This window comes from Geotrypetes seraphini, chromosome 9, assembly GCF_902459505.1.
Source record: "Geotrypetes seraphini chromosome 9, aGeoSer1.1, whole genome shotgun sequence".
Lineage (NCBI taxonomy): Eukaryota > Metazoa > Chordata > Amphibia > Gymnophiona > Dermophiidae > Geotrypetes > Geotrypetes seraphini.
Genome location: NC_047092.1, coordinates 164736156 through 164762345, shown reverse-complemented (window position 1 = coordinate 164762345; position 26190 = coordinate 164736156). Strand labels below are relative to the sequence as shown.

General features: G+C 45.6%; 2 protein-coding genes across 4 annotated transcripts in view; both read right to left on the bottom strand.

Annotated features, from left to right (window-relative positions):
- LOC117366587 (UDP-GalNAc:beta-1,3-N-acetylgalactosaminyltransferase 1-like) overlaps positions 1-24950 on the bottom strand; it is an 81188-nt gene extending 56238 nt beyond the window's left edge. The window contains exons 1-2 of one of the 3 annotated variants that reach the window (XM_033958109.1): positions 24776-24950; positions 10843-10955 (exon numbers count right to left, since the gene is read on the bottom strand). The gene's annotated coding sequence lies outside the window, so the exon portion shown is untranslated. Of the gene's footprint in view, positions 1-10842; positions 10956-13592; positions 13604-20522; positions 20882-24775 lie in introns of those variants that run through there. The other 2 variants (XM_033958105.1, XR_004540615.1) reach the window with 2 other exon arrangements.
- On the bottom strand, positions 6172-13621 carry LOC117366589 (UDP-GalNAc:beta-1,3-N-acetylgalactosaminyltransferase 1-like). Its single transcript, XM_033958113.1, has 3 exons — positions 13593-13621; positions 10843-10955; positions 6172-7610 (listed from the first exon to the last, which is right to left on the bottom strand). Exon 3 carries the CDS (start codon positions 7499-7501, stop codon positions 6536-6538), a length of 966 nt encoding a protein of 321 aa, XP_033814004.1. The 5' UTR covers positions 7502-7610; positions 10843-10955; positions 13593-13621; the 3' UTR covers positions 6172-6535.
- Positions 24951-26190: the final 1240 nt, after the last annotated feature.

Here is a 26190-nt window from a genome sequence, read left to right as displayed (position 1 = left end):
TCTGTGTTCAATAAACTTTCACTACACAGTGTGGCGTTGCCGGTGCCGGCTTTAACGATGGCCCCCGGTCAACGCGCAGAAAGGACTGAACTCGACGTGCCTCCAGAAGATGCTGGAAGCCCTGCTGGTACTTATAAGTAAAATAAAACAAATTGTCAGGAACAATAAAGTTTCTTATTAACTTGAGTTTCACTTTATTGAGTGCATAGCCCCTAGGTAGGGGTTAGTCGGTTAACTCCAACAAAAAAAAAACATGAACAAAATATCCGGGCTGCAAAACAAAAGCCCACACCTTCCTTGCAGGTACCAATAGGTAAGTGCTCCAATAGACCCTAGTAGCTCAGCCCTAATATTCCTACAGTCCAAGCAGGGCAGAAATAAGGCTACTACAATTCTTCAGTTTAATACAAGTCTTTGCACAATGCTGCTCAGGCACTAGTACACCATGTTGTTTGAGCCTGGCTTGTAACAGGCCTATCCCCGCCAATTCAGCAAGCAGTTGGTGGGAGGAGGGGAGTAGCCGAATCCACTTGCAAATAAACTTGCCACAAATGGCCCCACAATCCCACCCAAGTATCTTGTGTGGATTCTCCCCAATTCTACTACCCCTTTACACAGTCAACAATGCAGTCCCAAATAAGCAGCAAAAAGGCCAAAAGTAAAAATTGCCCAAACAAACTCAACCTGGCTTTATTGTCACCAGATCCAGGCACCTTTGCAGCTGTGAGCTCAGTACTGCTCACCGGGCTTCATGCAGGTTTCCAAAAACCAAAAATCCACAAAATTTCAACCACAGAAAAAAGTAAAGTTATTGCACTTAACTTTCATCCATCGCTGTTACTTCTGGTTACATGGCAGTGTCCATAAACTCCATGGCTTCTGGGCTGGCTGGCTGGTTGGCCTCAGGAACAAGGGCTGCATCCACCATCTCAATGTCCTGGCATTCTTGAGACTCAGGAGGCCAGTCCTGAGGACCTCCTTTCTGGGCTGGTCTTTCTCAGCTCAGCCTCTAAAGCACTGAGCTGGCCATGCCCTAACCTGGGAGGGGGAAGGGCAACCTGCTGCTTCTGCTGAGTTTTCCTCTGAGCCTTAATTAGGCTCAACAGCTGTGAACTACCTGAGCTAGGAGCCTGCCTCTTAGGCTGTCCCTTTTTGTGAGGCACCTCCTGCTGCTTCAGGCTGTTCTCCCACTCATCTTCCCCTCCCCAGGGTTCTGTAACATGGTGGTTCAATTGGAACTCAGACCCTATCTGTCTGTCTGAGTCTAACCTGTCACACTGGTTAGCCCTTTTCAAGGTAAGGCTTGGGTGAGGAGATTTACCTGGCACAAGCTTAGCCTTAAGGCTGGGGTTGTGACATACCCTCACCTTTAAGGGTTGGCCGTCCCTAGCTTTTAGAACTGTTTTACTACTCTCTTGCATTCTGGAGAGACTATCCACATTAGTGCTAAGTTTGCCTGAGCGATGCTCAGTAGCGTCTCCGTGGTTTGTTACCTTTTTTCCCTTGACTTAGGGGTGGTGTATCTGGGTCCTCAAAATCCTCTGGCCACCGTAAAATGGGGGGTCTCGTATTTCCCTTCTGAGGCCCCGCTGTCATAACTCTTTGGCCTCTCCAATCCATCCACCCTTTGTGCTAAGGCAGCGATAACCTGAGTCATCCCTCCTAGCTCCTCTTTTTGCATTTGAGTGATTTGCTCTTTTAGTTCACTCATGCCTTGCTCCATCTCCTTAAATGTGTCTATGACCCGGTCAAACTGTTGGGTGTGGTGCTCTAGCTGTTCGTCCTGGACTTGTTGACGTTCAACCCAACTCTCCGCTCTCCCTGTTTTATTTGTTAGTTTCCCACACAATGTTTTTATATCTCTGACACTGTGCTGGACAGCCTGCTGTTGGGCTTGGCTTTCCTTTACCTGCCCCTGAACTAACTTTATTTGAGCGTTCATTTGGTCAACTAGTTTCCTCAACCCGTCGGATTCTCGCTGGCACTGAGCAGTGATCTCTTCCCTGGACTTTTCGTTCGCTCGGTCCAGTGGATCCTTCCAGGATTGGAAACTAGCCTCAGCTTGGGTCTTGAAGTTTGTTTCCCATTTATGCTGTGCGGCTTCTAACTCCCCCCTTAGAGTTCCTATTTCCGCCGTAAGGGCGGCTAGGGTTGCCTCCCCCGTACTCTCTTTATTTGTACCTAAGGTTTCAGGGAATGCACTAGACCCTCGGGTCCCAACCCCCATAGATCCGAATCCCTTTTGTTCCCGGCTCGTATCAGAGAGCCGCTCCCACTGTTCCAGCTCAGGGTGCCAAATCCTTTCGCATACCATCTGAGCTATACGGTCCCCGACCTGAACCCTATAATCAGTATCCCCTTGGTTGACGAGTAGTACCGCCAGATTCCCTCTAAAAATCAGGGTTAATTACCCCCGCGGCCACATCTATTGCGTGTTCAAGGGCTAACCCTGATCGTGGGGCTATCCTGATATAGGAACCTGGCAGTGGTGATACCTGGATATCGGTTATTACCAAGGTCCTCCTCTTAGCTGGGATAGTTTGCTCCTGGGCAGCGTAAAGATCATATCCCGCTGCCCTAGGATAGGCCAGGGTTGGTGCTAAGGCTTTATCCAAAAGAGGGGCCCAGCGAATAGTCGGACGCCCTCTTCTCCGCCTCGGCACTCTAGGCCAATGCCATCTCCCCGATGGAGCAGTCACTCTCCCTTCTACCTTGTCCCCCAACACACACTTCCACGGGCTCCCCCCTCCTTGAGGAACCCCTGCACGAGCCTGGGCTAACCAATCTCTGCCCAAGATTAACGGGTAAGGAGTAGATTTTAAGACCGCTACTTGTATGCGGGTTCTCTCCCTGCCATAATCTATAGTCAAGGGCCCTAGAGGATATTCCCTAGACTCCTCATGAATACAGGTAATGGGAACTTTCTCTGCCCCCAAGCTCTGATCCTTTCCCAATTCGGACCAGAGTTGGTCCGAGGCCACTGATTGCTCGGCCCCGGTGTCAATGAGGGCTGAGACTTCCCTACCTGCAACAAAGACTAGAGCACGATATGCCTCAGGAATCTGGGTGTGTGTCCCTTGGGTCACCATCAAGTTCCATCTGTCTCTACAAAACCTCTGGGTATGCCCCGACTTCCCACATCGATAGCAACGGAGCGCCTCTTTGTGCAAGGGCTCCTTGGGCTTGGGATACCCAGTGGTCTTGTGAGGTTGGCCTTGAGGCAGCACTGCCTTCCCCTTCTCCTAGCTCTGTGAAGAGGTTGCTCTCTCCTCTTCACCGGTGCCCTGGGCGTCTAAATACGCCTCAGCCACCTCCATAGCTTGGTGAAGGTTCTTGCATCCCTGTCTCCGAATCCAGCCCCGTAGTTTTTTCGGGACTGACTCTAGGAACTGTTCCTTTACCACTTCTAGAAACAAAGCTCTGGGGTCCCCTAAATATGTGTGCAGCCATCTCTCTGCCAATTTTGTTAACTTCTGCACCAAAGCCTTGGGTCTCTCTTTTTCCTGCATTACAGTGGATCTAAATTTTTGCCTGTAGTGCTCGGGAGTAAACCCTAAGTATTCCAGGATGTGAATTTTCATTGCCTGGTAGTTGTTGGCTAGCTCGGGGTTGAGTGTCTGAAATGCTGTCAGTGTCTCCCCAGCTAGACAAGGCAAAAGCCTGACAGCCCACTGTCCCTGTGGCCAACCAGCTGCAGTAGCTACCCTCTCAAATGCGGACAAAAATTCATCCGGAGCATCTGACGGTGTTATTTTGCATAAGTTCATAACTGAGAGTGGGTTAGCTGCTACTGCCGGTTGCTGCGAAAAACTCAGTCCCGGCTCGCTGCCTGTGGCTGGCGCAGGTTTTTGTAAAAGCTGTGTCAGTACCTCTGTCTGCTCCCCCATAGCTATCAGCATTTCGTCATACTGCCGCCTTGAATGTTCCTGAAAACGATACCATAAGTCTTGGTTAGTCTTGAGGACAGTCTATAAGTCCTCACTCTGCTTCTGTCTTTCTCCAGCCAGAAACGCCATCAGCTGCTGCTGGTCCATCTTCCTTCCGGGTCTGGAACAGAAACAAACAAAAAACAAAACCAAGTTCGGTACCTCCAGACAGCTTAGTTCTCTCCCCTCACCAGCCCCTTAGCTCAGGTACTCTTACCGACGGTACTGATGAGTCTGTGCTTGTATTATAGGCCTCCTTGGCCCCCAGTCATTCGGTCTGCGTCTCTGTCCTCTGGAACTCGGTCTGGCACTTGTCGGTCACCTTGTAGGACAGCTCAGGCCAGTACGTCCCGGTTCCTCTGGCTCCAGCTCCCGCCGACTTCCTCGAGTCTTCCGGATATCCTCTCCAGCAGCCTTGGTTCTCTCACCGGCCACCCGCTGAAGAGTCCTGGAACACTCCTTGATCCGGAACAGGAATCAACAAAACAAACTAAAAAAAAAAACAAAGTCAAACTTTTTTTTTTTTCCAAAAGTTCCCAACACCACCAGCAGGAGGCACTGTATCCCACTCCTGAAACCATTTGTGGCGTTGCCGGTGCCGGCTTTAACGATGGCCCCCGGTCAACGCGCAGAAAGGACCGAACTCGACGTGCCTCCAGAAGATGCTGGAAGCCCTGCTGGTACTTAAGTAAAATAAAACAAATTGTCAGGAACAATAAAGTTTCTTATTAACTTGAGTCTCACTGTATTGAGTGCATAGCCCCTAGGTCGGGGTTAGTCGGTTAACTCCAACAAAAAAAAAACCATGAACAAAACATCCGGGCTGCAAAACAAAAGCCCACACCTTCCTTGCAGGTACCAATAGGTAAGTGCTCCAATAGACCCTAGTAGCTCAGCCCTAATATTCCTACAGTCCAAGCAGGGCAGAAATAAGGCTACTACAATTCTTCAGTTTTATACAAGTCTTTTCACAATGCTGCTCAGGCACTAGTACACCATGTTGGCTTGTAACAGGCCTATCCCCGCCAACTCAGCAAGCAGTTGGTGGGAGGAGGGGAGTAGCCGAATCCACTTGCAAATAAACTTGCCACAAATGGCCCCACAATCCCACCCAAGTATCTTGTGTGGATTCTCCCCAATTCTACTACCCCTTTACACAGTCAACAATGCAGTCCCAAACAAGCAGCAAAAAGGCCAAAAGTAAAAATTGCCCAAACAAACTCAACCTGGCTTTAATGTCACCAGATCCAGGCACCTTTGTAGCTGTGAGCTCAGCACTGCTCACCGGGCTTCAAACGGGTGCATGCAGGTTTCCAAAAACCAAAAATCCACAAAATTTCAACCACAGCAAAAAGTTAAAGTTATTGCACTTAACTTTCATCCATCACTGTTACTTCTGGGTACATGGCAGTGTTCATAAACTCCATGGCTTCTGGGCTGGCTGGCTGGTTGGCCTCAGGAACAAGGGCTGCATCCACCATCTCAATGTCCTGGCTTTCTTGAGACTCAGGAGGCCAGTCCTGAGGACCTCCTTTCTGGGCTGCCCCAGGGTAGACTGATCTGGTCTTTCTCAGCTCAGCCTCTAAAGCACTGAGCTGGCCACGCCCTAACCTGGGAGGGAGAAGGGCAACCTGCTGCTCCTGCTGAGTTTTCCTCTGAGCCTTAATTAGGCTCAACAGCTGTGAACTACCTGAGCTAGGAGCCTGCCTCTTAGGCTGTCCCTTTTTGTTAGGCACCTCCTGCTGCTCCAGGCTGTTCTCCCACTCATCTTCCCCTCCCCAGGGTTCTGTAACATGGTGGTTCAATTGGAACTCAGACCCTATCTGTCTGTCTGAGTCTAACCTGTCACACTGGTTAGCCCTTTTCAAGGTAAGGCTTGGGTGAGGAGATTTACCTGGCACAAACTTAGCCTTAAGGCTGGGGTTGTGACAACAGAGCTTTATGTTTTCTGTCACCATGGGATCATAATATATTCATTTTTATTCAATATTTCATTAAGTTAAGAACTTTTGTATATTTAAACGTACTAGTAAATTTCATAAATATTCTGTGATACTCTGTTAGCATGTTTTTGCTGTGTAGCATTCTGTAATAATTTGGCTTATTCAGTTTTCTTGATAGTGGAGAGGATATTTGTGAAGGGGATGGGAGACAGGGATTTTGTTGATCCTTGATGTGCATTATTTGTGTTTATAAAATGACAAATTGTACAGAATATTGTTTCTTTTTATATTTTAATAAAATAAGTTCAGTATAAAATCATAACTATTCAAGGCTTGTGCAGATGGGATGTGGGGATGGGGATGAGGTGGGGACGAGGATGGGGCCAAATTCTTTCCCCGCCTCATTCTCTACATGGAATGTTGCTACACTTTGCGTTTTTGCCAGGGATTAGTGACCAGGATTGGCCACCATGAGGATGGACCATTGGTTTGACCCAGTAAGGCTATTCTTAGGTTCTTATTCTTATGAATGGCTTACAAGCCAAAAGGTCAAACTCCAATCCTGCTTCTACCTATCAGTTTCAGAAATATGGAACAATATTATTAGGATTGACAAATTACACCAATAAATGAAGCTGCCTCAAGCTCTGTGAACAATTAAAAGCATCACTTACAGACAAACATAAAATATTTGTTCAAGTTCTGCCAAAACTTTATGATTTCACTGGAAGACAATCCATGCACTGCTATCAAATGTCTGTACTTACAAATATTAAATTTAATTTTGTCCAAAAAGAAAAGTTCTGTATCTTCTGGAACATACACTTTCACTCTTAGCTTTTGTAAACAAAGCCCAACATAAACATCCTCAAATTTAAAAGGTTTAATTTGACCCATAGTTTCATAGATCCTCAGTGCCAGCTTAATCGACACTACATATCCCAGACCAGTACAATATGGTGGATACACGTTGAAAGGATATTCTTCATAAGAAATGTGTACTTTTTCAGAAGGTCCTCGTTGAGGCTTATTGTCAAGGAATGGGAAACCAGTAATTAAGTTTTCTGTTGAACTCAAACTTAAGAGAAATCTTACTAGATTGCCAGTATTGATAAACACATCTGAATCAGCCTTCATAATATACTTTGTGTTGGAGCAAAATTCAGATGCCCATTGAAATGCCATTATTGTTTTCAGGGTTAGGTTGCCATAAGTGTCCAGAAAATCCTGACGTATTATATCGCCATATGAATGGCTTTCATCCTCCACAATCGACAAGGTTGTCCTGTCTTCTGCTTCAGTTCCACGGCCTACTAAGAAAAAGGTTACAACTTCTTGACCCCACCAAGTTCGATTTGAACCCCATGTTGACCTGATGGCCTGTCTTGCTTTCACTTCACTAAGCCTTGAAAATACCAAAATGACCACAAAAGGATTTCTGTCTTCACATTTCACATGTTCACGTAAAGTAAAGGTGAAATTTTTCCTGTAAACTGGTTCATACTCATAGAAATACATCCAATATTCAGACTTAATCACAGTAGGAAAGGGCTGCACCAAGAACCATATAAAAATTGTAGTGGACAGTCCAGCAAGGACTAGAAAACAGCAAAAGAAACACTTCTGAGCCATGGGTTTCACAAAGAACTCTACTTGACAGAAGTGTACGTCAAAAGAAGCTCTGAATGCTCTTCAAGTTTCAGGGCAAAATGTTTAAAAGACAACTGTTCTTTGTTCGTCTCTAAAAGGGATTCAAAATGACATAAGATTTAAATATAAAAACACATTTTTTACAATTTGGTACATTATGAAACTGCATTCCTTTTTGGCAGAGAAATGATATAATAAAATTTTAATTAAAAAGGACTTAGGAGTGCAATTATCAACATGGACTACCAATTATTACTAACTAGGGGGTCCTTTAACTAAGGCGCGCATGCTAAATCAGCTAGTGCGCCTTAGCAAAAGAGGGGGTAGGTCTCACTGCCTGAAATGGGACCTGTGCAATAGCATGAGTTAGTGGTAAAATGTCTTAACGGCAGACCATATTAATAACTGCACCCCTTATAATCTTGCCTAATGAAATAACAATATAAAGAAATTATGTCTTATCCACAGCATAAGACAAAACCTCTGTATATTACCAAGGTACTATATATGAAATCTAATTTATTTAACCCCCCCCCCTTTTACTAAGCTGCGGTAGAGGTTTCTACTGCGGCCCTGAACGCATAGAATTCCTATGAGCGTTGGAGCAATGTCGGAGCATTTAGTGCTTCAGGCCACAGTAGGAACTTGATCCGTGGCTTAGTAAAAGAGGGCCTTATTTATGTAGCAGAGTCATTTTCCCATTTCATCCCTCTTCTGTTATCAAAATGAGCAGGCAGATTTGAATTTATACTATTATGACAATATTTGTATACTTTCCAACATAAGGAATGTTGGAATTCATTATATGAAATAACTAAATGTCCACCTATAGGCATGATAACTATTCCCCCACCCCCAAAAAAAAAAAATATTATGGAGGAGTATGAAAACCAGAAACTTCAGGCCAGTATTTTCAGAGAACTGAGCCTCCCAAAAATCTGCAAACTTTTGCAGTCACAGAATGTTAACCGCCGCTCCGTTACAACAGCTGCCCTTCCACTTCCTTGGCTCATAGCAACTCAAGCAGAAAGACAAACAGGAAAAAAATGATTATGGGTCCTTTTACTAAGCTGCTACAGCTATATAGTCTCAGCACATACTAAGGCCATTTTTATGAAGAATTTTACGAGAGTAAACTTGTATAATGTTAAACCTAACTTTTGGACCTCATACACCCGGGACACTAATCAAAATTTCTTTCGTGCCCTTACTGGGGTGTTGGTCCATTTGTAAAATATTTTCAAATTTGGCTAATGTACCAACTCGTATGTGCATCTGAAAGAAGAAAAAAGGAGGAAGCACTTAACTTTAGTGTATCAGGACCACTGCCACTTCGGGGCTGGAGGGAGGGTTTTTGGTGGGTCAGGACCACTGCCGCTGCTGCATCGGGTGATGGAGGGAGGATGATTTTTTTTCTTGGCAATTTTTTTTTTTTAGTTGGGTGAGTGCCGATTGCTTGAGTCTCAGATAATCAGGATTTTACTGTACCTGTATATTTGTAAACCACTTTGACTATGGTTGTATAATTACAAAAAGGCAGTGTACAAGTCACATGGCACAGGACTCACACATGTGTAGCTTATTGCATATTATAAGTTATGTGCTTATCTCAGGCACTCAGACACACATGGTTTTGTCAACTCTATGGCAGGCCTAAGTGCACTTAGTTTATATTATATTATATTATATTCACAATTACCCTAGTATTCTAGAAAGGAAGGCAGGCACCTATGTTATTTTAAAGAACAGGCTCCTAGTAGGTGCTCAGTTATAGAATTGCCTACTAAAAGTTTCTGTAGTCTTGTCCTACTTTTCTCCTTTTCTGTGTTTATTTGGAACAGTAAAGGGTTATCTTCCACCAATGCTACCATTCCACCTCCATACAGCAGGGGCTACTATCCCAAGACTAAGCGGACTACTTGTCCCAGAATGCACTGGGCTTAACAAGGCAGCCCTGCTGAGTCAGGAGGTGGGACTCAGCAGGGAGGTGTTTATCTGCCACAAAGGAGAGTCATTCAGGGAGGTCCCTTGAGAGAGAGAGGATCTCAAAGAAAAGAGACCTTCCCTAGCCCTGGGGAGGACTGGAGTGAGAAAGCTAGCCAAGAACTCATCCAGGAAAACACTAGAAAGGTGAGCTTCTAATCCAAGATCTCTCTAAACTGAACTTACTGGTTTAAAGGTGTTTGGGGTGTGGCAACTGAGCCAAAGCCAGTTGAGACTGTTGTTGTGGAAAAGGGGTTTCTTTCTCCTAAATGTTCTTCTGTTTGGACTATTTAACAAGTGAAGTAGGAACCAGACTTATGGTGCATTAAGCCTGTGAGAACTGGGGAAATTGACCAAAAGCTGAGGTCGCTGGACTGAATGGGATATGGCTAACTGCCTAAATGTGTACAGGCTGCTGCACTAGATACAAGATATAAAGTTAAAATTATATCTTTGTCTTTCCCGAGACTATAGGGAAAAGGCTCAGATAGATGTCTCAAAGACTTTTTTTGCACCTTCTAAAGTAGTTTATGTGCGCTGACTGGGTGAATGTGCAGGGTTCTTGAAAAACCAAGCCAGGAATCTCCCACAGCCTACAAGTTGAATTTTTCATGTCTGAGGCATTTAAGTGGTTTGAACGGGAACCAGATGATCCAAGAGATTTATCAGAGCACAACATCAGTAGTTCAAATTCAATTTGAACTTATAAAAAGGACCCAAATGAAAAGAACTAATGACACCGCTTTAGTTCCAAGACAATGTTCTAATTCCTCTGGCTGCCATTATCGGAATTGTCCTACACATCATGTTACAAACTTATGAGGAGGAGAAAACAAGTGATTTGGAACAGGTACAGAGGCCATCTTGTCACAGGCCAAGCAACTGTAGTCTAGGAGGAGCTGCTGAAAAGTTCTCAGCCCAACCAAGAAGAGAATGATGTGGAGCCATGAAACTTACAAGTTATTCCACACTTTTCTTGACACTTTTCGTTTCAATCATATGAAACAAAAAGTATGGAACAACTTGTAAGTTTTATGGCTCCACTTCTTGGTTGGACTGAGAGCTTTTCAGCAGCCCCTCATATAGGTGCCATTAACTGTGAATTTTCATTGACTATGTAAACAAGTCTATCCAGCCTTCAGTACTTGGAGATCAGTGTTTCCTCTCTCTCTAATACTCCACCAGATATGGATACAACGGTTGAGACTTGCCGTATCTAAGGACAGCATACCAGCAAATTGAATAATAAGGTTGACATTTTAACCAAACTAAAGACTACTTCTTTTGGCTCCAATTTATATTTCAATTCTGGGGAGATGGTGATGTTTAACCACACTTACCCTCAGGAATATTGGTAAACTGATAAACTGCTTTGCTGATTCTCCTTGGAAGCTCAGAACATCACACAGTCACATTAAAAACAAGAATGCAGCCTGTAAAGTGCATTCAGGCACTGTAATATAAAAAAAAAAAAAAAGTGGTCATATTAAAAAGTGAACATCTGTTATTCTAAAGTATAAATGTATCTAAAAGATAAGACTCAAAAATAAGGGGGTCTTTACTAAGGAATGCTAGCTGATTTAGTGCACGCTAAATCGGCTAGCGCGCCTTAGTAAAAGACCCACTAAATGCCAAATTAAGAAAGCATAGGATCAAGAAACTGGCAACAAGATCTTATCCCAGGACAAGCAGGCAGCATATTCTCTACATGTGGGTGATGTCACCAACGGAGCCCCCTAGCGGACGTTCTCGCAAGCAGACTTGCTTGAAGATCTTCAAGCTTGCGAGTGGACAGCGCATGCGCGAGTGTCTCTCCCGCCCGACCTAGGGCATGCATCTACTCAGCGTGGCCTCAGTTCTTAAGTTTCCGCAGAGCCAGGAGCACTGCTCCCTTGCTTTGCGCAAAATCATGCCTCTTTGCACCGCGGCTTGCATTTGTTTTCAGGTTAGTCGCTGTGCTCGCGTCTTTTGTTTTTCACTTTGTGTCTTTTTGCCGGGTTACCGTTCTTTGTTAGGCCGCTTGGCCTCGCGGGGCCGCGGCGGTATTTTTTCTTATTCCTGGCCTCATATCGGGTTTAAAAACTGCACCCAGTGCAACCAGGTTATCTCAATCACCGACCTGCATCGTTGGTGTGTGCAGTGCCTTGGCGCGGATCACAGTGCTGAGGCCTGCCCTCATTGTGCGACCTTGCAACCGCGGGTGCTTCGGAGAGTGGCCAAGATTCTTCAACTGTTTGGTCCCATGGATCATGCGGGACAGGCCTCGAGCTCGGCCCCGGCGTTGGGGGCCTCGGCCTCGAAGGCCGCGACCTCGGCTCCTCCTGCTACCCAGGCCTCGGGTAAGTCTCCTCTTGCCTCCTCAGGTGTGCCGGCAAAGCCTATCTCGGAGTCTCATGTGAGTGCCGCTTCATCGGCCTCTTCGAGACATCATTCAAAGTGTTCCTCCTCACATAGGGAATACTTTTCCTCGAGGTCGCCACCGAAGGAGCGCACTGCTGCACCTCCGACCCAACAGCCCCTGGTCTCGGTGCCTATGTTCGAGGACATGCTTAAGGCTATCCTTACCATGCAGCATTCCTTGGTGGTGAGCCAACTGGTCCCGGCCTCTAGTCAACTGGCCTCGACCTCGACCCAGTCCCGGTTTGACCAGCCTGGGCGTTCTTCCCTTGTCTCTCGGGGTCGTGCTCGGAAGTCTCGCAGACTGTCCTCGAGTGACTCTTCCTCCCCGGAGTCGGGGCATGTGGCCTTTCGGGCGTCATGGAAGGGAACCCGCTCCTCGGCCTCATCAAGGCTCGCTCCTTCTAAAAGGCTTCAGTCTTCTCTGCTCCTCCGGGGCCAGGCTCCGACCTCGAGACCCGCGGGGCATCTGCTGTCTTCAGCTTTGGAGGCGGGTCCTCGCTTGACCCCGTCCTTTTTGCTTTTCCCGGGACGCCAGCTGGATGTTTCCCGGGTGATTGCCTCGAGCCATGAAGGGGAGTTTTCCTTTGCTCCGTCCTCCCCGAGGCTTCACAGACTTGTGCCCCGGACGCCGGGATCCTCCCCAAGTCACTTTCCGCTGTAACCAGTACTGTGGTCCGCTCGATCGGGACTCCACAGCACCCCTCAGTGCTTACAAGAAATAATAGCACTTGCATGTGACCCGGCCTGGAGTCACCCTGCAGGCCTGAACCGACACCAATCAATAATAAAAAAAACAAAATTCTCCCAAATAGGTTGAAATACAAAAATGCTTCACTTTTATTCTTTGGCAAAGCGCAAAAGTCAGTGTATTATGAGTCCAAACAAAAAGGTAAGTAGACCCCAAAACTTCAGACAATCCAAACTCAAAAGAAAGAGCAACAAACAATTCAAATATAAAGTCCAACTGCTTTTTCTTATTTCACACCTCTGAGGTTTGGGCTCACCTCAGAATTTAAAGCAGCCTGCTCCCAAGCTGGTTATTCAGTTCATTCAAAACAATAGGGTTCAAGGCACTGGATACCCTATACTCAGTGCTACCTTAGCTTCAGAAAACTACTCAAAACGCACCTTTTCCGAGAACAGGCCCTTTAACCCCCTTCCACCGGCAACTACCCCTATCCTACACTCTCCCCGCTCCTATTGCTCCCCCACTCCCCCTACTTGGTTTCTCTCCTATCTTCTTTTACCTTCCATCCATACCTTTGTTGCTGCTTGTACTATTGATAAAACTGTTAAAGCGCTCCCACGCTCCCTTCTTTGTTGCTGTAACTTTGTCAAAATTTTGTAAATCCATGTGTCAGCACGGATCTTAATTAATGGATGTGAACCGCCTAGAACTTATTGGGTGTGGCGGTATACAAGAATAAATTGTTATTATTATAGTGAAGCTTCTGGCAGACATTTACTAAACTGCCAGGCACAGGAGAGTGTCACAGGTTTGCTTTTTATCTTGCTATAATATAGCCTACAAAATGCCCTCCCAGGTAACAGCAAACCTCTCCCAAATCAGACACTATCAGCTTCACAGCAAAAATGCAAAACAGTAAAAAAAAAAAACCCAAAAGATCCCAAAAGGTTCAGCTTCAACAAACAGTCTTTCTCAAACAAAGCAAGCTGAAAACACACTCACCGTTTCCTCCAGTTAGGACTTGCAGCTGGTAGAAAGACCAACCTCCATGGCTACTTCACCAGTACTTATTTCCTCAGGCAAGTTGTCCAGTTCCATCGGGAGATCAGAATCAGAAAAGACTTAATCCAGCATTTCTCCGGCCTCCTGTACCTCCATAGGTGAGGCTGGATCACCCTTGCTTGGCCCGAGGAGACTCTCGGGGAGGAAAGGTCTCAACCTTCTCCCTAGCCTGCCTATCTGCTTGCTCTCAGCTGCTGGTTTTTGTACTCTAAGGGTACACCCTATTCTACATGAGTCAGCAGACCTGCCTGGGGCTCTTAGGCTCCTCCTGTGGTGACCTAGATACTGCTCATTCAGGAGATCCTTGGAGATTTCAGGCTCCCCCTGGCGGTTAACCTGAAAATCATCCCTATTTTCCTTAGAACAACCCTTGTCCATTCCCTTCCGGGTTTTATTCTGTGTCTTAGCAGGAACTTTAGCTGGAACCAGGTCAGGCACAATGCCTGTCTGGTTCCACCGCGGTGCCGTTCTTCCTCGCCCATGAGGCATTTCAGTAGAGCCTCCTTGGTCTCTCGTTCTCGAGACTCCGAGGCTCCTGCTTATTACTCGAGGGAGGTTTCTCCCTCTTTCTCTGCTGCCCCCAGATCTCGTTCTGGGTCTCCTTTGGAGGATGAGTCTTCTCCTCGTAACTCCTCCTTCACTCGGTTTATTTCTGATATGGGTAAGGCCTTGAAACTGGATCTCCAGTCTGAGTCCCGCTATACCCAGGAATACTTGGCAGAGATGGGGGTTCCTCACCCGCCCCGTGAGGCGCTGCGCTTGCCGCAGCATCAGGTTCTTAGGCAGACTTTCCTCCGGAACCTGGAGACGCCTTATGCAGTTACTGCCAAGGGGTTTGAGAATGCTCAGCTTTCCCACCAGTCCTTGGTGGTCGAGTCTTCCTTGAAAAAGTCCAACCCCTCGAAGGTGTACGTGGCGGTCCCTCCAGGCCGGGAGGGGCGTACGATGGACAACTTTGGTCGTCGCCTTTATCAAAATTCAATGATGGCGAACTGTGTCCTTAACTATACTTTTCCTTCACGTCCTATCTCAGGTACTGTGTGGACGCCCTCCACTCGTTCCAGGCGGTTGTGCCGCCTTATGGGCGTCAGAAGTTTCAACTTCTCGAGGAGACCCTCTCCCAGTTCCATCTCTATCTGTTTCAGGTGGCTTACGACACCTTTGAGTTGTCCTCGAGGGTCACGGCCTGGCTCAGGATTGTGGATATGGACCCGAACCTCCAGGATCATCTGGCCAATCTCCCTTGTGTGGGGCATGAGCTCTTTGATGATTCCATTGAGGCTGCCACTAAGCGCCTCTCGGAGCACGAGCGGTTTTTCGCCTCGCTGGTATGACTTAAATCAAAAACTCCTCCGGCTTGGCCATATAAGATCCCTCCTCGGAGGTACCCGCAGAAATCTACTCCTGCATTCTCTCGGCTGCCTCCAAAGCGTCCGCAGCAGCAGTGCCCTGCTAAGGCCCAGCCGCCGGCCCCAGCGAAGCCAAGGCCGTCTTTTTGACAATTCCTGTATGAGCCTGCTGGCTCCCTTCCTTCTGGAGCCTTCCCCCCTTCCCATCGGGGGTCATCTCCATCACTTCTATCCTCAGTGGGAACGGCTTACCACTGACAGTTGGATGCTGTCCATTATCTGGGACAGGTACTCTCTCACTTCAGTTGCGTACCCCCGGAACTTCCAACAAGAGAGTTTCCTTCTGCCAGGTCTCAGCTACCTCTTTTGCAGGAAGCTCAGGCACGCCTTCGCCTACGTGCGGTCGAGGAGGTTCCTCCGGATCAGTGGAATACAGGGTTTTATTCCCGGTATATTCTCGTTCTCAAAAAGAAGGGAGATCTGCGTCCGATCCTGGACCTTAGGGTTCTGAACCCTAAGGTATCTGGTCAAGGAAAAGTTCAGAATGCTCACCCTTCCTACGTTGTATACCCTGATGGATGAGGGGGACTGGCTGTGCTCGTTGGACCTCAGGGAGACTTACACGCACATTCTAATCCATCCGGCCTCCCACCGGTACCTGAGATTCCGGGTGGGGGATCTCCACCTCCAATATCATGTTCTTCCCTTTGGCCTGGCGGCCTCGCCAAGGGTTTTCATGAAATGCCTGGTAGTGGTGGCTGCGGTTCTGCATCTCCGCGGGCTTCAGGTGTTTCCCTACCTCAACGACTGGTTGATCAAAGCATCATCTCGCCAGGAGGTTCTGTGAGCGACGAATCAGACTATTTCACTCCTCCAGAGTCTTGGCTTCGAGGTGAACTTTCCCAAATCTCACCTCTGTCCGTCTCAGTCTCTCGAGTTTATCAGAGCGATCCTGGACACGGTTCGTCTCCGCTCCTTCTTGCCTCAGCCTCGTCAGGAGGCCCTTGTTCGTCTTTGCTAGTGGGTGGCCCTTCTGTCCTCGGCCCCAGCTCGGCTAATGATGGTCCTCCTCGGCCACATGGCCTCCACGGTTCACGTGACTCCTTTTGCCAGACTTCACCTCCGTATTCCTCAATGGACTCTGACGTCCCAGTGGAACCAGATCGGGATCCTGTCTCTCGACCCATTGTCGTGACTGCTTTGTTGAAACAGTCTCTCCGCTGGTGGATGCTCTCTTCCAATTTTTCCAGAGGTTTTCTGTTTCATATTCTTCCTCCGCAGAAGATCCTCATGATGGACTCAGCCTATGCTTGGGGAGCACATCTGGACGGTCTTCGCACCCAGGGTCTCTGGACCAGTGCCGACCGCCTTTGTCACATCCATCTGCTGGAGCTTCGGGCGATTTTCCACGCTCTGAAGGCTTGTCATCACCTGCTTCGCGACCGTGTGGTGCTGGTTCGCACGGACAACCAGGTTGCCATGTATTATATCAACAAACAGAGGGGCACTGGGTCCCTGTCCCTGTGCCAGGAGGTGATGCGGCTCTGATTGGGCTATTCGCCGCAACATTTTCCTTCGGGCGGTCTACATTCAGGGCTGGCGCAATTGTCTGGCGGACAGGTTGAGTCGTCTTCTGCAGCCTCACAAATGGTCTCTCCATTCCTCGACCCCGTGTCAGGTGTTTGCTCGTTGGGGGACTCTGGATGTCGATCTGTTTGCGTACCCCCTCAATCACAAATTGCCTTGCTTCTGCTCCAGGGTTTACACCCCTCACAGGATCGAGGCGGATCCCTTTCTTCTGGATTGGACGCACAGGTTTCTGTATGCGTTCTCTCCTTTCCCTCTGATTCTTAAGACTCTCGTCCGGCTCAAGTCCGCACACGCCACCATGATTCTGATTGCTCCTCGGTGGCCCCGCCAGCCATGGTTCTCCCTTCTGTTGCAGCTCAGTTCCAGGGAGCCTCTTCTTCTGCCTGTTTTTCCTTCTCTGCTTACGCAGAGTCGGGGATCTCTGCTTCATCCCAACCTGCAGTCTCTGCACTTAACAGCTTAGTTCCTAAAGACTTAATGCCCTCGTTCCAATTTTCTCAGTCTGTGCTGGATGTCCTGGAGGCCTCTTGGAAGGAGTCCACTCACCAGTGTTATCATCAGAAGTGGACTCGTTTCTCTTCTTGGTGTGCTCGGCTGTGTCAAGATCCGCAGTCTGCCTCCTTGTCTTCTGTCCTGTTACACTTGTCTGGCGCTGGACTCCAGTCCTCATCGATTCGAGTCTACCTCAGTGCCATCGCTGCTTTTCATCAGCCGATTGATGGGAAGCCTCTCTCTGTACATCCCGTGGTTTCCCGCTTCATGAAGGGACTCTTTCACGTTCATCCGTCCATTAAACCTCCTCCTGTGGTTTGGGATCTCAATGTGGTCCTTGCGCAATTGATGAAGCCCCCGTTTGAGTCGCTGACACAGGTTCATTTGAAGTTTCTCACTTGGAGGTTGTGTTTCTGGTTGCTCTCACTTTTGCCCGTCAGGTCAGTAAGCTTCAGGCCTTGGTGGTGGACCTGCCTTTCACTATCTTCCATCATGATAAGGTGGTTCTCCGTACCCATCCTAAATTCTTGCCTAAGGTTGTTTCAGACTTTCACATCAACCAATCCATTGTCCTTCCTGTGTTTTTTCTGAAGCCCCATTCTCATCTTGGAGAAGTGGCTTTACATTCTCCTCACTGTAAGCGTGCGCTGGCCTGCTACTTACAGCGCACCGCTCCTCATCGTACTGCTCCCCAGCTGTTCATCTCTTTTGATCCTAATTGCTTGGGGTGCTCTGTTTCTAAGTGGACCATTTCTAACTGGTTGGCCGCTTGAATCTCTTTCTGTTATGCTTAGGCTGGTCTCTCCCTGCCGGGTCGAGTCACTTGCCACAAGGTCAGAGCGATGGCATCGTCAGTTGCTTTCCTCCGCTCGACTCCACTTGAGGAAATCTGCAAGGCTGCCACGTGGTCCTCGGTTCATACATTCACCTCTTACTACTGTCTGGATCTTTTCTCCAGACGTGACGGCCATTTTGGCCAGTCAGTTTTGCAAAATCTGTTCTCCTAAATTGCCAGCTCTCCCTCCTTCCCATTTTGTTTAGCTTGGAGGTCTCCCACATGTAGAGAATATGCTGCTTGCTTGTCCTGGGATAAAGCACAGTTACTTACCATAACAGGTGTTATCCAGGGACAGCAGGCAGATATTCTCGCAACCCACCCACCTCCCCGGGTTGGCTTCTTTGCTGGCCATCTGAACTGAGGCCACGCTGAGGAGATGCATGCCCTAGGTCGGGCAGGAGAGGCACTCGCGCATGCACGGTCCACTCGCAAGTTTGAAGATCTTCAAGCATGTCTGCTTGTGAGAACGTCCACTAGGGGGCTCCGTCGGTGACATCACCCACATGTAGAGAATATCTGCCTGCTGTCCCTGAATGACACCTGTTACGGTAAGTAACTGTGCTTTTTAAGAAATTATGTTACTCAGCAAGCTTTTGAACTGAGGGTGGTTGAGGCAGATGATTATCTGTTATTAGAAAAGCATATGGGACATGTGTTTCAGAAAGTCTTGAGAATCTGATGTAAGACTATATTGTAATATATATTTTAATTATGTGTGTTGATTTTGTAACATACTAAACACACTTTAATCACGCCAGTAATTTACTGGGGATATCTGCCTGTCAGCATAACAGAGTCGGGAAGATTTCCTATGATTAATTCAGTCTGCATAGAGACAGAAAGAAGTGGAGAGAGCTGACAAGCAGCATACGTCTAAAAGATAAGATAAGCTTGCTTTATTGATTTTTTTGTTATATTTGCTGATATTGAGTTCTGCAACTGCCAGTGCTTTAAAACAAATAAAATAGAAATTGCAAAGAAAGTTTCAGGAACAGTCAGTGCTCAAGAGAAGTAAGGAGCACTGAGGCCAATGATAGAAGTTTGGAAGGGAGCTATAACAGTCTTTTAAGTTCTGAGGAAGAGGTGATAACCGTGATAGCTGCTGTTAGCGCAATCCAAAAGTAGCTGCCGTTAGTGCAATCCAAAATGGCAAGTTAGAGGATTCATTAATAGCACAGGAAAACTATTGCAACATGCCACACCCTGGAAGGGAGCTATAACAGTCTTAAGATCCCTTCCATAGCTCTGGAGCAACGAGGCTTCTGAGGCCAGTTTATTCTGTTCCTTAAAGCATATTTGGCAAGAGGTTTGAATTAGAATAGGCAGATATCTCCAGCAAATTACTGGAGTGATTAAAGGGTGTTTTGTGTGTGATTTTTACTTCAGTACCTCCTTTAGTGGGCTTTTTTTGATGATTTTGTAAGCCACTTAGGATCTTGGCAGAGTATAAAATGTTTTAAATAAATAACCTCCCTTTTACAAAACTGCGATAGCGGTTTTTTAGGGCAGGCCACAATTCCTATAAGCGTCGGGAGCAGCGCAGAGCATTCAGCACACCGGCCTGCACTATAAAATGCTATCGTGGTTTTGTAAAAGGGGAGGTAAGAAAAGAAAAAAATGCTGAAATATTTTAGAAGAAAAAAAGAAATTAAAAAATGGAAGAGAATCAAAAGACAACTAATATTTATTTAAAACACTGAAATAAAAGCTTACTGTTAAAATGTGGAATATATCTCATATTGATTCTCTCCAAACTCTCGTGCAAATCGACTCTTAACATGGTACAATAAAGAAATCTGAAAACATCTGAGTCTATTCCCTCCCTAGAGAGGGGGGGAAGGGGGGATTTTTGGGGGTTCATGGGGATAGGGGGAGTTGATATAAAAAAAGACACATGACTTGGTACTGTTATGTATTATTCTAGCGGATTTCCCGCTTCTTTTCGGTGTATAGAAACATAGAAGATGACGGCAGAAAAGGGCTACAGCCCATCAAGTCTGCCCACTCTGCTTACCCACCCCCTGTCTATGCCCTAATGACCCAATTTCCTTATCTTGACCCTCGTAGGGATCCCACATGGGTATCCCATTTATTCTTAAAGTCTGGCACGCTGTCTGCCTCGACCACCTGTACTGGAAGCTTGTTCCAATGATCAACCACTCTCTCTGTGAAGAAATACTTTCTGGTGTCGCCATGAAATTTTCCGCCCCTGAGTTTGAGCGGGTGCCCTCTTGTGGCCGAGGGTCCCTTGAGAAAGAAAATATCATCTTCCACTTCGACACATCCCGTGAGGTACTTAAATGTTTCGATCATGTCTCCCCTCTTCCTACGTTCCTCAAGAGTGTAGAGCTGCAATTTGTTCAGTCTCTCTTTGTACGAGAGACCCTTGAGCCCCGAGATCATCCTGGTGGCCGTCCGTTGAACCGATTCAATTCTGCGCACATCTTTACTGTAATGTGGCCTCCAGAATTGCACACAGTACTCCAGATGAGGTCTCACCATGGCCCTGTACAACGGCATTATGACTTCAGGCTTTCGGCTGACGAAACTTCTATTGATACAACCCAATATCTGCCTTGCCTTAGATGAAGCCTTCTCCACTTGATTGGCAGTTTTCATGTCTGCACTGATGATTACTCCTAAATCTCGTTCTGCTGAAGTCCTAGTTAAAGTTTCTCCGTTCAAAAGTTCTCCGTTCAAAAGTTTCTCCGTACAAAATGTATTTTGTACTTTGATATTTTGTCATGGTTCTGCATTGTTTCAGTCAATAAAAATTGTTTAATCATAAAGAAGTCTGAAAACAAAACATGCTGGGAATGCATACATGAGGAATGCTTTTTAAAAATGATACGGCTCTTCTTCAATAGCTGATCTCGCACAGGTATCTTGGGTCATCATTTGATCTCTAGATTTCAGTTACCACAACTTCAGCTGGGCATCTTCACAATGTAGCTTCAGTTCTACTTGAAGAGAAACAAATCAGCAGATCAACACTGTCATAAATATTCTTTACCAGAAAATACCATTATTTACATTTTTCTTTATTTATAACTCCTGAAAGACAACATACAACACTGGCTGACCACAGTGATTCTTCTGTGGATGAGGAGATTCAAGGCAAGCAATTAAAGTTCATAAGAACATAAGAATAGCCATCACGCCCAGTAGCCCGTTCTTGCGGTGGCCAATCCAGGTCACTGGTACCTGGCCAAAACCCCAAAAGAGTAGCAACATTCTATGCTACTGATCCAGGACAAGCAGTGGCTTCCCACTGATTTTAAGAAAAAAAAATGGTATAGGAACAATCCAAATGAACACAAAATCTCACTTTGAGGTAACAGAGTGTAAGAAAGGAGAGGTAGAGGGTCTCAGAAACCTGCTTGGAATTAGGAAAAGAAGCTTAAACCAAGACTGACTTTTCCCTCTAAACCACCTCCTCCCTGTTTTGAAACTCTTCTGCTTAAATCCAAATTTATTTATTAATATTCTTATTTAACATTAACCAGCAGAGAGAATTATATCACTTATCTTTAAGAATGCAGGTATCCAAAAGCCCGAAGGGACACATTTTGCCAACTTTTGTGGCTTTATCAAGGGTTCACTGTAGGCACTGCATATTTTAGAAGTATGCATCCCACATCTTCAAAGGCTTTGAACTTTACACCCATGGCTGAATTATTGACATCTCATCCTCACGACTCCTTTGTTGTGCCTTAATTGTCTCGTCGTTGAGGCCTCCTTGGGCTCCCTTTTTTGGTGGGATCGATTTAAGACTCGACATGTACGTGATTCGGCCACTATGGCCTGCCTCAGGAGTCTATGTCTTGAATTTATAAAAGAAAATAATGTCTACTATGTTATAGATGTTGTACTTGAAAGAAAATAAAAATTGAAATGTGTCTTCTCGTGGAAACAAACTGTCAGGGAAATACTTTTGAAAATCAATAGGAGGAAATATTTTTTCACTCAGAGAAAAGTTAAGCTCTGGAACACGTTGCCACAGGTTGTGGTAAGAGTGGATAGTGTAGCTGGTTTTAAAAAAGGTTTGGACAATTTCCTGGAGGAAAAGTCAAGGTTTCAAGGTTTTATTACAATTTCATTTGATCGCTTATCCAATTTCTAAGCGAGTTTACAATATAAAAAATAAAAGAAAAAACAGAACATGAACATAATAAAAATGCCATTAACAATACCATTAACACATATACAGAGAAAAAAAAATTATAGAGAAGCATCAACTAATACATGGCATATTAAAAGGGGATAAATATGACAGACAAATGGGAGTCAAAAGGAAATAGGGTTAGAAATGCAAATTGGATAGCAACGAAAGCCAAATAAGGAAAAAACCAAAAGGAAAGGGCTCATTGCTGCTTAATTCCTTAAGGGAGTTAAAAGGATACTGTAAATTATTAAAATGTTAAAAGCTTCTTTAAATAAATGACTCTTGAGTAGGCTTTTGAAAAGTTCAAGATTAGCTTCTTCCCTTACGAGAGCTGGTAGAGTATTCCAAAGTTGTGGGGTTACGACTGAGAAATGTTGTGCCTTTTGGTTCCTATTATACAAAGGGAGGGGACCGTCAGCAATTTACGATTAAACAATCTAAGACTGCGGGGTGGCTCATATTGGATAAGATATCTATCAATAAATTGGGGCAGTTTAGAATGAATTGTTTTAAACATTATTAAAGAGATTTTGTAACAGATTCTTTGATTAATTGGCAGCCAATGGGCATTTCGAAGTAGGGGGCTTACGTAGGCGTCTTAATTCTGGATTACTCCTGTAAATAAACTGTTACAGTAATCTAATTTTGCAATGATTAATGAATGAACCATAATGTTAATGGATTTTGGTTCTAAAAATTTAGAGATTGATCGAATCAGTCATAGCTTGAAAAAACATGATTTGATTACACAACTTATATGGTTAGTTTTTTTAAATCAAATATAACCCCTAGTCCATAGTCTGTTATTGAGAAAGACATGGGGGAAGCCAATGCTTGCTCTGGATCGGTAGCATGGAATGTTGCTGCTCTTTGGGTTTTTACCAGGTACTGGTGACCTGGTGACCTGTATTGGCCACCATGAAGATGGAATCCTGGGCTAGATGGACCATTGGTCTGACCCAGTATGGCTATTCTTATGTGAGCCAAGTATAGGCAGTTAAGCCATTGTAACATCACTGATGAGGTTGGCTCTGAGGCACTATCGAATGAGGCATTAAGACATCACAAGCTCAGCTCTGAATGTTACTCTCATTGGGGTTCTGGAATCTTGCTACTCTTTGGGTTTTGTTCAGGTACTGGAACTTGGATTGGCCACCGTGAGGATGTACTACAGGGCTTGATGGACCATTGGTCTGACCCAGTAAGGCTATTCTTATGTTCTTAAGACACATTTCAATTTTTTATTTTTATTTTCTTTCAATAATATAGTTGACATTATTTTCTTTTATAAATTCAAGATACATAGTCCAGAGGCAGGCCATAGTGGCCAAAACATTGTATGTGTAGAGTTTTAATCGATGCAATAAAGAATTGAGCACCACAGGTCACCTTTGCTGTTTTTTCTTATCTTTCTAGCTGTTCTGTTCTGGAAGGGGTGAGGGAAAGAGGTGGCAAGCTATAGGTAGACACAGTGAAAGAGGGAAATTGAGGACTGAATAATAAAAAAGAATTTAGACAGAGGCAGAAAATAAATTGAGAAGGAAGACCAGGGAAGAACAGGAGGAAGGGAGCTGAGAGAGAGATGCCAGAGCAATGGGGGAAGGAGAGGAGACAGATACCAGACCAATGGGGGTGAAAGGAGAGATGGAAGGGGAAGGCATACAGTTTCTGGAAGGGGCATAGAAGGAGAGAAGATGCCATATAGGGGTAGAGAGATGGCAGACAGTGGATGGAAGGAAGAGAGTAACAAGAAGATGAGGAAAGCAGAAACCAGAGAAGACAAAGGTAGAACAAAAATTTTCTATTTATTTATTGCTTTAGGAGACATGTGTCACTGTTTCTGTGGTATTTCATTGTATGTAGAGTTCAGTTTCTTGCTGGTTCAATTTAACCTTTGTCTATATATTTCTATTTTATCCTCCCTTTTACAGAACTGTGGAACGTTTTTTAGCGCCAGCCATGGTGGTAGCAGCTCTGATGCTCAGAATTCTATGAGCGTCAGAGCTGTTACCACCGTGGCTAAAATCCACACTACAGTTTTGTAAAAGGGGGAGGGGTAAGTTTGTGATGACATTCCATACTAGACGAAGTTGTTTTCTGTGTTCTGTGTGTTCGAAAGACATGGTTTTCTGTTAGGATTGATCTGTACTAGTCTGGCTTGTTTAGTTTTACAATGGTTTTGCTGTTGTACTTCTAACTGCAGTATGTAAGATGCTGCCTTTTCCTAGGTACTCATGTGTGACATATGGCTTGTTACTAAAAATCATGTTCTCGTAAAGATGGGGGGGGTGGGGATGCCAAAAAATGATGGGCCCCGGATGTCACACATGCTAGGTACGCCACTGCTGACCCCATATACCTTATAATGAAGACCACACACCATTTTAGTAGCCTTCCTCTGGACTGACTCCATCCTTTTTATATCTTTTTGAAAGTGCAGCCTCCAGAATTGTATGCAATATTTATAATGAGGTCTCACCAAAGTCTTATATAGGGGCATCAATACCTCCTTTTTCCTACTGGCCATTCCTCTCCCTATGCAACTTAGCATCCTTCTAGCTTATTGCGTTATAATAAGATCATAGGAGCAGTACTGACAAAAAGCAGGGAAACACTCTCTGTAACAGGCACCGAGAACAAACGGAAGTAAAAAGATCATTAAACCATGTTTCCCCCCAGCCCCAAATACCTTGAAGCAGTAGAGCCGAAAGTATGCTCTGTTCTCCTTTTCTCAGCAGCGATCTGGTTTAAAGCAGCAAGCTCTGCCCTCAGACAAAGCCCCATCCGGCCCAAATAGCTACATTCTACCCCCTCCGAACAATAATGAAAAGTCGACTCAGCAGCATCAAAACCGCAAAGCAGCAAGCTCCGCCCCCCACGACTAGAGGGGGAGGGGAGAAGGGAGGAGCGCGAGGAGGGCAGGCGTTACCTAGAAAACTGCAGAAGAATCAGGAACCAAGGAGCGCGAGATCCACGCCCTTCAAGGGGAGGGGAGTGTGGGCTGAAGGTAGCATTTCCAGTTAGCTGGCTTTCCCGCCAAATGTAGTTATTTCTGAAGCTGGCTGTAGGGATTTCTTTGGCCAGTATTCACTAATACGACCAAATATGCGTTCTAAACCTCAGAAGTCCATAGGCCATTAATGAGATGGCTTGGGGTTAATCCACTGCTTATACCTAGGATAAGCAGCATAGAATTGGTTTTGCTACTAGGTGCTTGTGGCAATTCTTGTGTTCTTAGTGTTCCGGACGCCTCTCTGTGTATTCCTAGCCTCATTCTGGGTCTCTAATACTGTAGCGTTTTCTTAGTGCCTGGGATCTCCCAATAGCTCCTACCCCCTTCCCTCGTCCTCCGCCTGTGTGCGTTCCAAGCCTCATTCTGGCGTCAACGCCTTCTGATTCTTTTACAAAGATGATGCTTGAGGTGATAGCTGGAGAGTGAGGAGTTAGAATAAACTGTCTTTTGTTTACATTTTCTTTGTGGCAGACTGCTTTATTTATTTATTTATTTTTCTTTGTTTGCAAAAGCTCACACCAGCTAGGGGAAGGAAAGTGTAGCCGTCAGGATAGAAGTGGATTTTTTAGTCTGCTACATTCCTAGAAGAGTGTATCCCTTGCCCACCTGGGGTTTCACAGCTTCCATGTGCTACATCTTTCCTTTGGGATACTGAAAGCAGGGCTGGGAATATTTTTGTTTTATCTCTGTGTGTTTGGGGATATGCTTTGTTCCTGTTTGAAGGATCCCCAAAACTCTCGCGGTGGCACAGCTATGCTAGGGTAGGTGTTTCACTAGATTTGTTTGTAATAGGCACTATTAAAAAAAAATGTAAACCCAAGATAATTTTACTTTTTCACTGTCAGCAGGAAAGTGGTGCTGGCAGGTTATGTGCTACACAAAGTCCACAGCTTGCTCAAAGAAAGAAGAGCTGCTGAGACAGCAAGGGGACTTATAAAAAAAAGTCCTCATAAATCATAACGTTTAAAAAACAGATTCCCCCCACCACCCCTTGCACACAGTGAATGAGTTTGCTTAGTATGAGGAGATGCTCAAGCACTATATCTAAACAGCTGGCTGGCACCTGTGCCTTAATGGGTTTCAGTCACTGA

Coding starts and splice junctions, on each gene's coding strand:
- LOC117366589 (XM_033958113.1), bottom strand. CDS start 7,501: ATGGCTCAGAAGTGTTTCTTTTGCTGTTTTCTAGTCCTTGCTGGACTG.